This window comes from Portunus trituberculatus, chromosome 46 (assembly GCF_017591435.1).
Source record: "Portunus trituberculatus isolate SZX2019 chromosome 46, ASM1759143v1, whole genome shotgun sequence".
Lineage (NCBI taxonomy): Eukaryota > Metazoa > Arthropoda > Malacostraca > Decapoda > Portunidae > Portunus > Portunus trituberculatus.
In genome coordinates, this window is record NC_059300.1 from 14,942,145 (window position 1) to 14,960,703 (window position 18,559).

The 18,559-nt window shown below is 37.1% G+C and overlaps 1 protein-coding gene across 1 annotated transcript in view; it reads right to left on the reverse strand.

Moving 5' to 3' along the window:
• LOC123520114 (nesprin-1-like) overlaps positions 1-18,559 on the reverse strand; it is a 346,042-nt gene that overhangs the window by 280,133 nt on the left and 47,350 nt on the right. Inside the window, 12 exon segments of the mRNA XM_045282036.1 lie at positions 953-1,138; positions 1,358-1,522; positions 3,273-3,413; positions 3,562-3,779; positions 3,916-4,117; positions 4,435-4,644; positions 4,855-4,992; positions 9,218-9,355; positions 9,837-9,992; positions 14,191-14,379; positions 14,792-14,894; positions 15,747-15,964. Coding sequence (XP_045137971.1) covers positions 953-1,138; positions 1,358-1,522; positions 3,273-3,413; positions 3,562-3,779; positions 3,916-4,117; positions 4,435-4,644; positions 4,855-4,992; positions 9,218-9,355; positions 9,837-9,992; positions 14,191-14,379; positions 14,792-14,894; positions 15,747-15,964 — 2,064 coding nt within the window.

Sequence of the window (18,559 nt, forward strand, 5' to 3'; positions counted from 1 at the left end):
TGGTCTCTCGTCATGTTGTGGGGAGACAACTTTTGAATGAGAGTGGTATCGAAAGGACATTGGAATTAACAGTTTCTACAATAATAGAAAGTGAAGATAGCGATGTTCTTGGCTCTGATACGGATATAGGAGGTTCAACCACCGAGGGGGAGGACATTCTACCACCATCACCAGAGAGAGAGAGAGAGAGAGGATACAATTGCTATTGCTATAGCCAAGGCCGATGGCGCCAATCGGACGCAAGGCCACGTACACCAATTATACCACCTCATTCAACCTGTGATATTTTGGTAACCATAGCATCTAGGGACATCTGGTTTTTTGCATTGCAAAGAGAAAGAGTTGCTTGTGGGTAGAACACCATTTGTACTCACTCGTTTCTTGAATTTCCAATTGTAATCAGTATGTAAATAGAGGCTATTTTGTGCATTTCTCGCCAAACTTCCCGAGTTAGGCTTGGCTTTCTTGATGTCTGAAACAGTCTGTTAGGCCACCCCATACTCCTCACACAGCTTCGCAACACTTGTTCCTTTTTCTAATTTTCGTATTAGTTCAAGCTTAGCAGCCACTGGAAGAGCCTTTCGATTACACTTCACTGGTTTATTAGGTTTATGAGGCATTTTGGATAGGTTAAGCACTCGTGGGAAGGGTACAAATGCATAAAAAAGCTGTGGTAAGCACTGGACAATGTTCGCTGTTGGTTGAAAACACACGGACTGAAAATAAAACATGGCAGCCAACAGCTGATGACGCAACCGACCCACCACCTACCGGACAATAATTTGCCGGGAACGCACAATCGCGCGCATTTTAATATTCATCCGTAGATTAAACCCGACTCCAGAATTTGTCCGTAGTTTCCAAAATCCGTTGATGGGAGGTCCGTTGTTTCGAGGGTCGAGTGTATATATATGTGTGTGTGTGTGTGAAAAAAGATTCAAGCTCCACATACCTGAGTGTTGAGGTACATTTTTTGTGGAATGAGAGCTCTGAGGCGCACCAGTTCTTCTTTCTCCTGCTTGAGAGACCACATCATCCTCTCTATCTCATCTGGGGTGAGGTCCTGCACAAGGGACTGGAAGGCCTTGGAAATGGTCTTGAACAGTAGCTCCATGTCCTCTATTTCACTGTTCAGTTTCTGAAGTATTCATATATGTACTAGAACAGTGATTTCAATTTAACAAATATTACATACAAGTAACATACATAAGCTGCTGAGAATGAAAAAATACAAGATTGCTACTAAAAGTTGATTTCTGAGAGAGAGAATTTATATATTGCTATCTATCAGCAATTGCTAATGATTGTTAGAGGCAAAATTATATGTTTTACATAGACAATTATGTTTTTCTCTCACCTTCAGTTTTTCTCCATACTCCCTAATGGCCTCAACAGTACAGGCATTTGTGGCATTAAGAAGCAGTGCTGTGTTCTCAAGCCACAGCTCCAGACGGTCCTGTCCTGACTGGTAGTCATTCTTAGTCCGGATAATCTGCCCCTGATGTAGGTACTGCTGCACGTACTGAAATAATAACAACAAAAAGTGTGGGCATAATACGACTGAAGACAATAGAATGTACACACATAAAAGGAGAGTTTAAAACAAAGAGGAGGATGGAGTATTAATTCATATATATATATATATATATATATATATATATATATATATATATATATATATATATATATATATATATATTTTTTTTTTTTTTTTTTTTTTTTTTTGTTACTGGATATTCATAGGATACTATTGTTTAAGCTTAGGGAGTTGCATTCTAATGAAAATTTGATAGCTTTATAAACTGAACTCAGAATTAGTTTTCACATTCAAGTAGTTCATAATTTCCTAGTACATATATAACATTGTAAAAATATGACAAACTTGTGAATTCTTTCCTTTTTAGTAAGTGAGAAGGATAATTTTATATCACTGAAAGTGTTTTATTATTAGTACAATAACAAATTGTAAGAGTAAAAAGCATATGATTAGATAATAAATTATTAACACCATATCTATACTTAACTAATTTTATAGTCTCATATGCAACATTATACATTGCAGATCTATGGTTGTCTCAATATCTCAATTAGCTGGTGTATGGACACATGATACAAAAATAAACTGTGCAGAAAGCATGAATGGCATTCTTTCTGTGCATAAGAGAAACAGAAATCAGACATCTGACAACATGTGAGTACTGTTAAACATTGAAGCAGAAATGCATCTGTCTGACCCTTAAAGGAAGCAAAATAAAGGAGCTCCTTAGTAATTGGATGAGACTAGTACTGAAACCTCATGAACAGAATAGGTTAGGGATAAACAGAGTAACTAAAACACCTTCTGACTTATCAAGTGCTCATGAGCCCACTTATTTTTAATGATAGATTGCCAAGTTAAACAGCTGCTGTCCTTGATTAAGGTTTCAGTCAAAATATAGAAGCATGGCATGAAGCCAATAATCTGGTGGAGATCTATGAGTACATGAGAGAATGAGGTGCAGATTGAATACTGATCCTTAGAATATGAACATGAAGAATATATGGAAAAACATCAGAATAGTGGGACTGGCAGATGCTTGAAATGAAGAGCGACATACAAAAAACGTCAATAAAAAAATAGAGTTAAAAACTTGACAGTGTTAACTAACATCACAGAACATCTTTCACTGGCTGAATAATAATTTGTATGGACACTCTTACTTACCTTCCATGTGTCTTGGGCTTCCACTCCGAACATTGCCTAGTTGAAATAACAATTGTGAAATATTTCATGCTATTTCAATAAATGTACTCTAAGTCTTAATCTCCACTGGAATTTAAAAAATTAGTGCTACAAAGCTTAACAGTCTGCCAATGTAAATTATCAGCATTTAAGAAACAGTTATTAAGAAACCTGTGTGTTAGTGTTTTTATCACTACAGTACAAAGTAATTGTGAAAAAAGCATTTTTCAATTATAACATTCATACTAAAGCAGATATTCATTATATACTGACATCAATTTCTATATTAGCCATATGCAAACCACCAACTAAAGTTCTGCCAAGGTAAAGAAAATGCTTTACATTTGTAAAGATTATTTTTTTTTAGACATGGAGGAAAGCTAGCCTCTAACACTTAGTTGTTATTACTTTATTTACAATTTGAAATCTAACTTTTCCCTTTTTGAAATTTCTAATTTCTTCCCTGTATGCTATGCCATCCACTCCTTTATTACCAAACATCCTGATAAACTAGTATATCCAATATTGCAAAACTCAAGAATATCTGTACCTGGAAGAGGTCTTCCCACTTCTTGTTGATGAAAAAGAGTTTCTCTCGGATTTCTTGAGCCACCTCTGGTCGACATGTGGCTGCCAGGAAATTCCCAGTCTCATCCATCTCATCATGTTTCTCCTTCCACTCCCCAAGGTCCTGTCCAACAGAAAAAGATAAATGATAGAAAGCTCAAAACTCTTAAATCATACAATACAGGTCAAATCTCACTAATCAAACTGAGTTAGTACCTGACTATTGAATAGTGAGATTAATAATAATAATGTTTACATTTTCTTGTCATTACCTGAAAGTAGTTCATCTTCTCCTTCTCAGGCAATTTGACCTTGACCAAAGAGCGGTCCAGCCAAGCCTCAAACTGCTCTGTGAGGTCCAAAAACTTTTTCCAGTAAGCAATGACTTCTTCAAGCAGGCTCTGGATGCATCGCAACTCCACTGATACATTTTTCCAGCGTTCATTTATTTCAAGTAGGAACTTAGCAATTCCATCACTCTCAGCTTTACCTGTATTAGAAAGAGCGAAAAAGCGAGCATGATTATCACTTTCAAAGAAGTACTGTAAACTGTATGTACCCACTGAAATTTTCTATAAATCATATTTTATTCTGCAAACAAAGAAGTGTAAGTAAAAGTCACTTACTAAGTTCACTGTCCTTCTTGTATGCTTCAGACACCTGCTGCATCTCATGGAAGGCTCGATCAAATTCTTGGAATATGTTACGTGTCCCAACAAAGGATCTGTACTCTGCGAGGATTTGTTGTACTTCATGTTCCTTGCCATATTTCACAGCCCAAGTCTTGAGTTTTGCTTCCACAAGGATTAGGAATGCTACCAAACAATACTGTGAAAAATCATAAAGATATTAGTATCTAGAGAAAAAACAGCATAGTGTAGTGCAGATTTAAAGTATGAGGCAGAAATGACTATGATATAAAAGATAATGGAAGTATTTAAGGTGTTCATGATATTTGAGGACTATTCAGTATTAATTTCTGAGAAAACCTGCAGATAAAGTTATAAACCAAATATACTACATTAATTGACAAAGCTCTGCTTGAGTCATTTGCATTAAAGAAGTTTGAAAGTTTTGCCATTGTATCAATGTTAAGTTTCTTGATTTTCCCATATCATTATGAACTTTATTGTGTTAAGACTTACTCTATGTTCCAGGTACTTGAGTTTAATCTTCCTCCGTGCAGCACGAGGAGCAATGGTATTGAGGCGCTGCTCAATGCCCTCCAGCTGCTGCTTGGGGATGGATGCTGCATCCTTGGAAGTCTTCACAGCCTCAAAGCTTGATATAATGGACGGCAGTTTGGAAAAGAATGTTTTGTGTTCCTCGATCTTTTTACTTAGAAGAGTGGCAATCTGGGAAGTACAAAATTATATGGTTTTATGAGTATATGTTCACCATCATTACTTCATATGCAGTTCAACAAAATTGGAAATATAAACCTGCATCTAATCATAAGATGTATTCTAATATAACCAAAGTTAATGAACAACAAAAACAAACATCACTGAATATATAACAAAAACATAGCAGATACTGTAACATTGGAAGTAGCATGGTCCCACCTCATCATTCTTGCCATACAGCTTGACCTCAGTGCCCAGCATGGCTTCAGCGCGACTCAGCCACTCTCCTATTGGACCAAGAGCACCGGGCAGTGATGCATCCAAGAGCCACATCCAATGAGACAGCTGCTGCGAAACCTGATACCAGAGGAAAATAAAAATGAATGAATAAATAAAGAAATAAAAGTGAAGCAAAAACAAAATAGAATAAAGAAGGAAAGAAAATAAATAATATTATATTAAATACTGATATAACATGAGTGAATAAATAAATAAACATGTAAATGTGTGAATACAAATACAAGCAGACATGTGGATGCACGCAGCATGCACACACACACACACCAAGAACACCATTGAGAGCAGTTGTGTTGCCAAGAGCTCCCATAGGAACACACTCCAATAACAAGCATCGTGAAGCAGACCTAGACTCTATGTACAGGGAAGAATGGGACAATAAAGTTGTCCTGCCTTCAAAAATAAGCAAGATTTGGGTGTTTAGAGTAAAGAATAGAGGGAGAAGTGGAAGTAGGTGGCACTGCCAGACGTTTGTTTTCAAAACATTCGCCATATCTAGAAAACCCAAGATTTATTGGAACACCAATAGAGCTGACGAGATTGGGAGAAGAAAACACTGACGAGGAATTGACAAAGGTAATGTGAGAAGACTGGTGAACGTAGAGAGGGAGATGAGATACACGAAGGAAGTCCTCTCAAGTATCCTGGAAAAACAAGACAAATTAATAAAAGAAAACACTGAACTAAAAGAGAGAATAGAAGAATGTGAGAAAGTAAGAGAGGTAAACCAGGTGATGAAAGAGGAGATGGGGGAGTTAAAGAAATAAAATGGTATATTAATGGCTACATGTAGCGAATACGAAGTCATTACAAAACTTACAAGAGAATACTCAGTATGGGGCAGGCAAAGCTGAAAGTGGAATGGGTGATATCAAATTGGAGGAATTAAGAAATGCCTGGAAAAGGGAACAGGAAGAGGAAAAGTTAAATTCTCAGAGGTAGTAAAGAAGCAGATACAAGAAAAAACAAAGGACACAGTAAATTGGAGGAATTAAGAAATGCCTGGAAAAGGGAACAGGAAGAGGAAAAATTTTAATTCTCAGAGGTAGCAAAGAACCAGACAGAAGAAAAAACAAAGCACACAGTAATATAAGTAATTAAGGAGAAGGAAGAATTGGTGAGGGATACAGTGGACAAGAGGAAATGTATCCTAATTTTTGGGCTGAAGAAAAAATAAAACTAAAAAGTTCATGAGAGAGAGAGAGAGAGAGAGAGAGAGAGAGAGAGAGAGAGAGAGAGAGAGAGAGAGAGAGAGAGAGAGAGAGAGAGAGAGAGAGAGAGAGAGAGTTGGCAAACAGTGTTATTAAGTTAGTTCAGGACAGCACACATGGCACTGAAACAAAAAGTGGAGGAAGTACTTAGATTGGGAAGGTTTAGTGAAAGAGGAAAGAGACCACTAAAAGAGAAAATGAGATCTCAAGTGGCAGTGGAGGAGATAATGACAAGAAAAAGAAAATGGGCTGAAGATACTGAATTTAATGATATATAGATTAAAAAAGATATGAACCTGGAAGAGAGAGAAAAGGAGAGAGTGCTAAGAAATGAAGCTAATGAAAAAGAAACGAGAAAAGGACAGAAATCGAGAAGAAGAAATTCTACTGGAGGGTTCTAGATATGAGACTGAAGAGGTGGTATCTCTGGGAAAAAGAGGGGGTAATGGATGAGGCAAGAAATTAAGAGTGACATATATAAATACAGATGGATTGCTGTTAAGTGTGTTGGAGGTTAGAGACTATTTGAAGGAGAAAATACTGGATGTAATGTGCATAATAGAAACAAAGCTAAGGGAGGAGGTCCATGTTAGCTTTAGGGAAGAGGGATATAAAAGTTTGGGAAGAGACAGAAAGAGAAAAGGGGGAGGAGGAGTGCTAATAATGTTCCATGATAATATATGTGTGGAGGATGTGCACTATGGAGATGGCATAGGAGGGAGGAGTGCTAATAATGTTCCATGATAATATATGTGTGGAGGATGTGCACTATGGAGATGGCATAGCAGAAGTAATGGGAGTAATAATCAAGACAGAAGAAATAAAAAAAACAAGAATCATAGTCATGTATGTCCCACCTAAGACAAATACATGGAGAACAGAAGAACATAAGGAAATGCAAGGAGAGGTGATTAAGTGCTTGGATAATATGATAAGAAGAGATGGAAAAATACTATTAGTAGGACACTACACCTGCCAAAAGAGTAAAATGGAGAGAGATGGAAATGCTGGATGGTGGAGCAAGCAGATGTTACAGTTAAATCCGGTGAATACACTAGATCAGTGGGTAGAAGAATCAACACGGTACACAGGGGAAGAAGAACCATCATTGCTTGACATATATAGCATTCACAAAGAAGCCGGAGGCCCCCTCCTATCATACAATATCAGTCCAATGGGAAGAAGTGACCATGTAACATTAGAATTAGAAATGCAGGAAGAGGGATGTGTATAAGAACTACAAAAAGGAGAGATTAAATTATGCAAGAGCAAACTTTAAAAAGTTAAGACAATTTTTTGGTGGCATAGAATGGAGGAATATTATGAATGGAAAGACAGTTCAGAGGAAATATGAATTATTCCTACAGATGTTTAATGAGAGAGTAAGGAAATATGTACCAATCTATAGAGTAAAGAAGAGTATACAAGCCTGGTACAATAGCAGATGTATAAAAGCTAAGAAGGAAAAAGGTAAAGCCTGGAAGAAACTCAAAAAAAGCAGAGAAATAAAAGAAGTAGACAGCAGTATATGGATGCAAGAAATGAATATATTAGAGTAAGGAGAGGAAGAAAGAAACTTTGAGAAAGATGTGGTGCAGAAAAGCGTAGATGAACACAAGCTTTTCTATAAATATAAGAATGGTAAGATGAAAAATAAGGAAATAAAAGAAAAAATTGTTAAAGAAGGGAAGAGGAATTGAGTGAAATAATGAATGAGTTTCAAGACTGTTTTCACTAAACAAGAGGAATTTACAGGACCAAATAGGACATTGCATTGCTGAGGCTTACAGGAAACCATAGTGCACAAACAAAAAATTGGAAGACTACTAGAAAATTTGGATGTCAGAAAAACAATGGGACTGGATAGTGTGTCAGGCTGGGCACTAAAGGAATGTAAAGATCAATTGTTAGAGCCAAGTTGGGAAATGGTTACAAGCTCATTAAAGGACAGGAGAGTATCACTAGAATGGATGAGAGCTAACATAATTCCAATATTCAATACTCATCCTGGAGTAAAGTAACAAGTGCCACAGGGGTCAGTGTTAGCCCTCATTATGTTCTAGGTGTATGTAAATGACATAGAGTATTATATTAAATTATTTGCTGATGATACAAAATTCTTAAGAATAATTAAGACCCAAGAAGACTGTTTGCTACTGCAGGAAGATATAGACAAAATTTATGAGTGGAGTAAAAAGAGGAAGTTAGACTTCAATGCCAAGAATGCCACTTAATGGATTTAGGAAAGAGTAAGAGAAGACCTGTATGGAACAAATAATGAAGACAAGAGAGTAAAAAGATCTGGGAGTTGTTATTAAAGAAACTCTGAGCCCCAAAAAACACATAAGTAGAATGTTTGGAACAACATATAAAATGTTGATTAATATTAGGATGGCATTTCAGTATTTGGACAAGGATACGATGAAAAAATTATTATGAGTATGATATGTCCACAGTTGGAATATGCAGCAGCAGTGTGGTCGCTGAGCTTGAAAAAGGATATAAGATTAGAATGGGTCCAGAGGATAGCTACAAAGATGATGCCAGAATTAAAGGACCTAACATATGAAGAAAGGCTGAAGAAAATGAAACCACCAACCTTACAAGATAGAAGGGAAAGAGGAGACCTAATAACAATGTATAAAATAGTTAATAGCTTTGAAAAGATAGACAAGCAAGACCTGGTGCTGGTGACAGAAGAAGCTGGAAGGACAAGAGGACATGTAAAGAAGATTAGGAAGAGGCAATGTGTAAAGGATAATGGAAAATACAGTTTTCCACATAGTATGGTGGGAAAGTGGAATGCATTGAATGATGACGTTGTTGCAGCATATAATTAAATAAGTGGAGATATGGAGACAGGGCACTACGAGGCTTGCTCAAACCCTGTACAATACAGCCAGGTAAACAACTAGGTATATACACACACCAAAAAAAACAAAAAAAACAAAGAAACAAAATACACTAATTAATTAATAAAATGAAAATAGATAAATGATAAAATAAGTACATTTTTTCTCATTTATGTTCCTAAACTGTAAATGTATTGAAAATAGTGAAAGGAACTGCCTTACCTTGTTCCAGGATGCCACAATGTCAGCCCAGGAGTCAGTTGTGATTGATATGACAGATGACTGAGATTCAACTAGTTCATGAAGTTTTTCATATATTAACCTCTTCTCATCTGCTTCTGTCTTTAGGGCTTTGAATCTCTGTAGATCATAGGCATACATTAAATCATAAGAACATAGGTAGACAATAAAGAAAGTTGCAAGGAACTGTCAGGCCTACATCCTACATATGGCAGTCCAAGAAAATCTGTATTTGTGGTGTATGGATAATTCAGTTATGTAGGTACAACAATTTTTTCTGAAGTATGAACTAATGTATTTTATGGTGAATTATATAAAATATCTGCTTGTTTATGAATCTGTGTTTAGTTTCTACATGTATAACAGAAATAGTAAGAAATGGAAGAATTCATTGCACTATAAACAATTAAATTATAAAATATTTATATGCATCATTAAGAAAGGAATGAAAAGCCAATATCTTTTGAACATGGCTGTAGAACAAAATGTCTTTGAGTCAATGATTATTAAATATACCAAGTAAGAGTAAACAGGATAACAAGACATTCTATCACAGTTCAATGCATACAGTCTTATATTGATGATATCAAGACACACACACCTCATAGTTGATGTTGCCATGCTTGGCTGGATCGTGGAGGGTGTCCAGCCACTTAGATGTGTGGGAAAGCCATGTGGTCAGTTCGGTGTACTCCATCTCTATCTCACTAAGCATTTCTCCTGCACCAGCTGCCTCCAAAGTTGGGCTGGTGCAGGGCTGTAGTGAAAATCCTCGTAAATATCGTATAACACATGCACACTTCTAGTCATGATATGAAAATACAATTATGCATATCAAGATTAACATTATGATGGTTTTCTTATTTTACTTTTCTATTCCACTTTTACAAATATGTTGTTATTTAATTTTCTGGTATCTTGAAAGCATAAAATCATTATTTACACTGAATGAAATTATAAAACTTCATTCTGTCCACTGGCAATATTCTCTCTCTCTCTCTCTCTCTCTCTCTCTCTCTCTCTCTCTCTCTCTCTCTCTCTCTCTCTCTCTCTCAATTCCATTTTCTTTGCTCTTCTCTTTAAATCACATCTAATTTAATTTTATTTTATTCTATTTTATTTTATTTTATTTTATTTATTTATTTATTATTTTGCAGCAGGTGTATGGGTAAATTAGCAACATCTTAAATAAGAAGCAATATGCCAGTGTTGCCTGCATCAAGATGGTTGTACCATAGAGCACAAGATCAGTGTGTACATTACCTCCGTGCACGAAATTAGAGAGCAATCTCAAATAATTCTGGTACTGAATGTAACTGTGCAATGAGGGTTGCACATGAACGGAATAATGGTATTACAGCATGCACTATGCTAGAAAGACCAAGCAAGCAGCAACACTCTTTGAGATTAACACAAAAATCTCTACTTATTATTTTAATGAAACAATTTGTTAGTTAACAAGATTAGATTTCTTTTATTCATATTGACCCTTATGTGGCAAATCTACAATAGATCATGTGCAAACAAACCAACTATGATACAGGATGGACAGAATCTCCCTGACATATCAGGCAACTCCTGTGTTGCATGCACTGGAACTGTGCACATTCATAAAGATACTAACTTTTAGTGATGCATATTTTTTGGGGGGCTAACAAGAGAGTACATACAGGATAACAAGAGAATATGTACATAAAGTTCATACAAAATTATTTGTTTATTCATACCAACTCTAAAATTCCAAATCTATGATTATATCATATACATATAGGGTCACTGGGGGTGAAACTATACATGGGGTTAACCCATATGTTTGTGCCAACAAAAATGATTAGGGCTGTATCATGACATCATGGCAAGGAAAGTAAAGGAATGAGGTTGTTTACATGGTCACTATTTTGTATGCCTCTAGCACCAGTCATAAAACTGTATTTTCAGTGTCTAATGTTATACTTCGGTCTTGATATAGTGTATCATGACCAGAAATAAGTCAGGATCTTTTGGGAATTGGTGTGATAATGAAATAAGGGGTGAAGTGATGGTCAGTGAATTTGGTCCAGTGTTAGTGATATGTATAAGAAAAATTAAATAGTGTCAGGGTACACCCATATAGGATGATACCATACAGTGTCCATACTGTGAATTTCTGTGTTTATTTTTTCATCTCATCAGACTTGCATTTTGGAACATATCACTTTTAAATGGAAGGTATCTTTCTCTGAAATGTTTTTATTTAACCTTTTAGTAGCTTTACCAATTGAAAATTTTTCTGAAATGTTTTTATTTAAGCTTTTAGTAGCTTTACCAATTGAAAATAAGATGATAATCAATAACTGGTTGATCCTACTGTGATGGAACCAATACAAAAAAAAGGTTTGTATAAACTGTATAATATATGTCAAGATTAACAAAACTATGAACTTTGACAATTACACAATTAAACAAATGATTCAGATAACATTTACTGTCTATCTGGTGCTAACAAGTTCAAAACTTTTCTTCATTAATATTTTTCAATTGCCAGTACGATTTTCTCCCCAACAAATGAAACTGAGTTTTTTTTAATGCAAGAAGAAAAATGGCCAAGGGCAACGAGAGATAAAAAAAAAAAAAGGGCCATTTGGAGTGCCACTTCCCTTAGAGATTAAAAGAGAACTAGCCAGAAGTCAGGGACAAATGTCTTGAAACTTCCCTCTTAAAAGAAGTCAAATTGTAGAAAGATGGAAATACAGAAGCAGGCAGGGAGTTTCAGAGTTTACCAGAGAAAGATATGAATGATTAAGTGTACTGATTAACTCTTGCATTAGAGAGGTGGACAGAAGACAGTCAGGAATATGAGTAGGGTGTTGCACCAGTTGCTCTAAGTTATGGAGGATAGCAAAGTTGAAGGAAAGTTCACCAGGAAGGTCAGCGAAGGGAGAGGAAAGCCAAGGCTGGTGGTGAACATTGAAATCTCCAAGGATGGAGATCTCTGTGAAAGGATAGAGGGACAGAATATGCTTCACTTTGGAACTTAAATAGTCAAAGAATTACAATAGTTAGAGGAGTTAGGGGAGAGATAGACAGCACAGATAAATTTAGTTAGAGAGTGACTACTGAGCTGAAGCCAAATGGTGAAAAAACTCGAAAGATTCACGAGCATAGGCTCAAGTCAAGTTGTTGTGTACATAGATGCAACATCCAGCTTTAGAATGAAAATGAGGATAGAGAAAGTAGGAGGGAACAGACAAGGGACTAGTCAGTTGCCTCAGGTAGCTGTGTTTTGGTCAGGAAAAGAAGATGAGGTTTAGTAGAGGAGAGATGGTGTTCTACAGACTGAAAATTAGGTCTAAGACTGCGAATATTGCAGAAGTTAATGAAGAAAAAGTTGAGGGAAGTTTCAAGATATTTTGAGTCATTACTAAGAGAGCAGTCTGACAACATTTCTGGTCCCATCCCCCAGTTGGAGACTCCGAAGCTGGATTAGGAGTTGTCATTTTCTAATTTCAAGTGAAGGGTGTTTGTGTAGTAAGTGCTTGTAGTTTTGTGTGAAGGAGAGTTGTCTTTAGATGGCAGGCTGTGGCTGTCCCCCTTGAGTTGTGAGACACAAAGGGAAATATTCAGCAAGAGTTGTTCATTTGTGGCATTCTTTTTTATGTAAGGAGAGAAAACTGGCCAAGGGCAACAAAAATTTAAACCAAAAGGCCCACTAAGATGCCAGTTCCCAAACAGGGTCAAGACAGTTAGCCAAAAGAATGGGGTAAATGTCTTGAAACCTCCCTCATAAATTAGTTGAGTTTGTAGGTAGATGGAAATACAGAAGCAGGTAGGGAGTTCCAGAGTGTACCAGAAAAAGGAATGAATGATTGAAAAGTACTGGTTAACTCTTTCATTAGAGAGGTGGAGAGAATAAGGGGTGAGAGAAAGAAGAAAGTCTAGTGCAGTTACTCTGCAGAAGGGAGACATGCAGTTAGCAAGATCAGAAGAGCAGTTGGCATGAAAATAGCAGTAAAAGATAGCAAGATATGCAACACTGTGGTAGTGAGAAAGGCTGAAGGCAATCTGACTGTCATCATTAAGGAAAGCCAGATGATCACTAGCAGAGTAGTATTAATGGAAGCCAAACTGGTAATCCGATAAAAAGTTGTGAAGAGATAGATGCTTGAAAATATTTCTATTGAGGATAAATAAAAAAACCTCTAGAAAAGCAAGATATTATAGCAATAGGGTATTTTAAAGTGAAAATTGCCAATAATTGCTATTTCTCCCTAATTATCCTCATTCACAACTGATTACATAGTTGAAACTACTATACATATTTGGATATGAAAAGTCCATTTTTGCATCAAAATAAGGTAAAAATTATCTGAAACAGGGTTTAAGGATAATAGATTTGTTCAATTTTGACACTACATATAGCATTATTCTACTACTATTGTGTTTATACTAATTTCAAGATTTGTACATTACAAACATACATACATACATAGATACATACCATACATACATGCATATTTTACATACATACAAAGTGACTTTCCTAGATGATTATTACAGATCTTCCAGTTGACAGACCCCTCTTGCAAACATTGTTGTTATTGAGGAAGGTGGTGAAGGATACATAAGCTGATAGGCAAACAGTTTATTCCCAATTAGTTTCACCTATAGGTTTTTTTTAGATCACTCTTTACATTATTCCCCCTGAAGAAATCCTATGGACGAAACTAGCCAGGAGTAAAGTGTTCACCTACCAGCCTGCATTTCTTTGACCACCTTCCAAAACTCATAATAATATCCTGACATTATTGTAGTTGTTGTCAGGGTTGCTCTGCCTTTACTTCAGCCTTGCACTTTCTCCAACTTGTTTCTCCCAAAGCAACAAGAGCCTAGAAAATCTACCAAGCAGTGAAACATACAATCTAAAATGCAAACTATATAGATAAAAGTTGAATAAAAAAATAATAAAAGATACTAACTGGAACTGTAGAGGTTCCAGGTTCTGGAAATTTGTGAAGGAATGATGCCACGTAAGTCATGATTGATTTTTCGTCCGGCTTGTCAACATCCACATCCTCAGCATCCAGAAGGGAAGGGATGCCCAGGCCTCTCTCAGCTATACGGAACGCAGCCTCCAGTCGCGCTTTATTCGTCATCTGGATCATTGTCTGTAGGCAAGAGAATACAATAATGCACCACACAGCATTTACAATGTATTCATATGACAATGTGAAAGAACTTAAGTTTAGAATTTTCTTCAAAACATATAAAGGAGAAAGTTTAAGAATACAAAAGAGAGAGAGAGAGAGAGAGAGAGAGAGAGAGAGAGAGAGAGAGAGAGAGAGAGAGAGAGAGAGAGAGAGAGAGAGAGAAGAAAACAGGAGGATAAAATTAAACATCTAGATCTACAAGACATCTTAATTGCAAACATCTCAGGTCCATTTGATTTTCCACATCCGATGAGCTTTGACTTCAGTATTCCAACTTATTAGAAGAAGGAAGGATGCATTCCAGTAATTCAGAATTATTATACTATGGTATGAGTATGTATATGTGTAAGTAACCTGTTGTAATTCTTACTTGTAGATTCACAAGGCGAGGGTTGATACACTGGATAAGAGCAAGGAATGCAGTGCCGTCCCGCCAGCTCGTTCCAAAGTCATTCACAATTATACCAAACTTCCTGAAAGATCATAATGGTAGTAAGTAGTAGTAATACTCGTAGTAGTAGTAGTAGAAGTAGTAGTAGTAGTAGTAGTAGTAGTAGTAGTAGTAGTAGTAGTAGTAGTAGTAGTAGTAGTAGTAGTAGTAGTAGTAGTAGTAGTAGTAGTAGTAGTAGTAGTAGTAGTAGTGGTGGTGGTGGTGGTGGTGGTGGTGGTGGTGGTGGTGGTGGTGGTGGTGGTGGTGGTGGTGGTGGTGGCAGTAGTAGTAGTGGTGGTGGTGGTGGTGGTGGTGGTGGTGGTGGTGGTGGTGGTGGTGGTGGTGGTGGTGGTGGTGGTAGTAGTAGTAGTAGTGGTGGTAGTAGTAGTAGTAGTAGTAGTAGTAGTAGTAGTAGTAGTAGTAGTAGTAGTAGTAGAGACTGTAGTAGTAGTAGTAGAGACTGTAGTAGTAGTAGTAGTAGTAGTAGTAGTAGTAGTAGTAGTAGTAGTAGTAGTAGTAGAGACTGTAGTAGTAGTATGTAACTCTTTGTTCAAATATAAACGTTTCTCTCTCAAAAAAGTTCGAGATTCCCTACTACAATGCACACAATTACTTAACACCTTCATAAGTCACACAATACAAAGTAGACAACTGCCAACCACGTGGTAGGTACCGTACTACTCTACAGTAGAATGTTGACCGCAAGGTAAACATAATAGTCAACACCCTTGTACTGGTGCAAATTACAATGCAAGTGAACTATAGTGACAATTAATCATTGTAAACTAGTAACCTACAGATGAAAAAAAAAAAAAAAAAACACGGCTGGTAAGAAAAAAATTGCTAGTTCCTTCTTTGTTGGCGAGTGACAAATGTTTGCACAAGGAGTCCTTACTTGGTGACTGTCTGGCGTACCCACTCCAGCAAAGTCTTCTTCGCCCCCATCTTCCATTTTTCAGCCGCAGCGGAGCGACGTGTGACAGAGGGTCGGTCGCGGGAAATTGTGCAACCCTCCGTCCACGATCCCATCGAGAAGGGCGAGTCACTTCTTGTGCCCGCCTCCTGCTCCATCAGCTGGCTCAGACGCTCCAGCTGGCGGGTGTTCTCCTCGATCTGAGGGCACGGCCAAGAACACGTATAATCATACCTAGTCGAGTAACAGTATACACGATATGTAGGCAAGATATTCATAAAAAGCAAACTTATATTGGGAAAAAAATATATATACTTTGCATAGCATATTCATTAACAAAGAAAATTCATAATCTCTGTGTGGAACTAAATTCTGAAAAAAAAAAAAAATAAGAATTATATAATCATGTGCTGGATCACCATGAACACCACGGTGCAGACATCACATAGCCTACTCGTGAGCACAAAGATTTATGAAATGCAACAATAAGGCGCTACTGTATGATGGGAAATAGAGACGTTTCAATTAATGATCGATTAGGATAATGCATGCATCTAACTGATGAAAATAAAGTAATTAAACGAAGGCGTAGAAACATTTCGATGTAAACGGATAGAAATATATATTAACTTCCACTGTGCTGAGATGTTTATAAAAATTAGTACTAATGCATGCAGTGCCGTAAGAAATGCGCTGCATGATGAGGTGCCTGGTGGATGCCACATTCTCGAATGGTGCTTGAGAAATAAAAACTTGTACACGTTTCTAAATGTTACAATAATCTAATGTTTTATGAAGGTATTACCTAGTGTTTTATGTAGCAATTAATATTTCTTACGTGTTGTCAGAACGTGAGGAGACGACTTCATTAGTAGTGGAGCTCCATACGTGATGAAAACTCAAATATTGTGAACGCAAACCAACAAAACGTGTTTGGATGTGAATCATGTGTTGCTGCTGTTAGGCCATGAGACGAGACCCTAAAATGTCCTTAGAAAAGGATTTTTGTAGCGCACATCTGGTAACTAAAAAACTCTTCCTGTTTTTCATGAAGATGAACATAGTGAACACATATCAGCTTGTTACCACAAACAACACTTGCACGTTTTCGAGAAAAATGACTTTATTGAAATTTAATGAAAAGTCATTGCTAAGGGGCGTAGCTGCATAGCAACCACCCATTTTGCAGTGCATACAGTTTGTAAAATCACATATATATATATATATATATATATATATATATATATATATATATATATATATATATATATATATATATATATATATACATCAATATGATTCTTTTCATGCAGAGAACTGAGAAAAATTAGCATAATTTATACAAAAATGTCAAATTAACCCCTTCCCACCAGCTACATGACAAAACATAAAACAGTTCTGACAACATCCAGATTAGTTGCATCTTAAAAAGACCTGCTCTATTTCCTCATTTAGGTTACACTATAGATTAGGTGAAAATTTTGTAATTTGAAATTTGTAGCAGCAGTTCAGATTGATTAAAGGAACATTGATATTATATTTTGATCTGAAAAAGTGCAAAGCCTGAAATCGCATTTAAGAGTTTGGACGCATGCTTCAATTTGCAAAATCATTTTTCACATTTACCATTTGTAAGGAATGTCTAGTCATCTGATTCAACCTCACTTTCATCAGAATCTATCCCTTCATCCCTCAAATCCTGATCATCAGAGAAATGTTCCTCCTCTACCGGGGCATCTTTGTTTTCGCAATCAGTGCAAGAGCAAAACTCTATGCAACTTAGATTGTTCTTGAAACAAGTGCATGATTTGGTATGGCACTTATTCTTCTTGCACTTGCAGTTTGCCAGCTCAAGAACTGAATTTGGGGCTGGGAGTAGATCCATCCATTTAACCTGGAGGACACCATCACCAATTGTCCATCCATGGCTGTTTGGCGGCAGGATGCTTGGATTGGGTTTGAGGCAGCGGTGATAAATGCCTGCTTGATAATTCGCCCTGAGAAGATGTTTCTCCAAAGAATCTTTGTTGGGTGGCAGAGTGTCATCCATGTGTTTGCCTGTTTTAAAAATAGCTGCCCTGGCATCATTCACATGTTTCAGATCTTGCCCATACAGTGAGCAAACAAATTCCTCTGATCCTCATCAACCTCAAACGTCCTCCCAACTTGGGAAAAGAAATCAACAAATTTGGGTTCCCCCAACATCAGTTTGATGGGCCTCACTTTCCCTTTCTCATGAAAGGAGGAGACACTGTCACAACCTGTGAAGGCATGTAGTCCTATCAAGGCCAATGGGGCCGAAGGATGAATTTCGCTCAGATAGGAGTGTATGGCACGAACATCCAATATCCGCCTACTATTGCCAGTTCCCGTGTCAAATCACAGACAGCAATCCAAATCCATGAACTTTGCGATGCACAGAATCAGTACATCTGTGTCAGGGGACTGAATTACTATGGAGTTTGCAGTCTCCTTGGCAAACTTCGCATGAAGTAGAAGGCTGGTGTCTGCCTCTTCATGAGAGCATTTCAGCTCTTCAACTTCTGCAATTGCGGGGGAGGATGAGGTGCCAGCAAAACAGATTTTGTGGCAGGTGTCTGAATGGCCAATGAAAAGAGTAAAGGAGTGTTCCCGGCCATCTTGTACTTATGATTTGATGAAGAACTCCATGAGAAGCTCCTTATTTTTCCCGGAGGACAAGTATTTCTTCCACTGAGCTGGTACATTTTGACCCTCAGAAAAGATCTGAGTGGCCCTTAACTGAGAAGCAGACTGAACCTTGGCCCTGCGGTCCC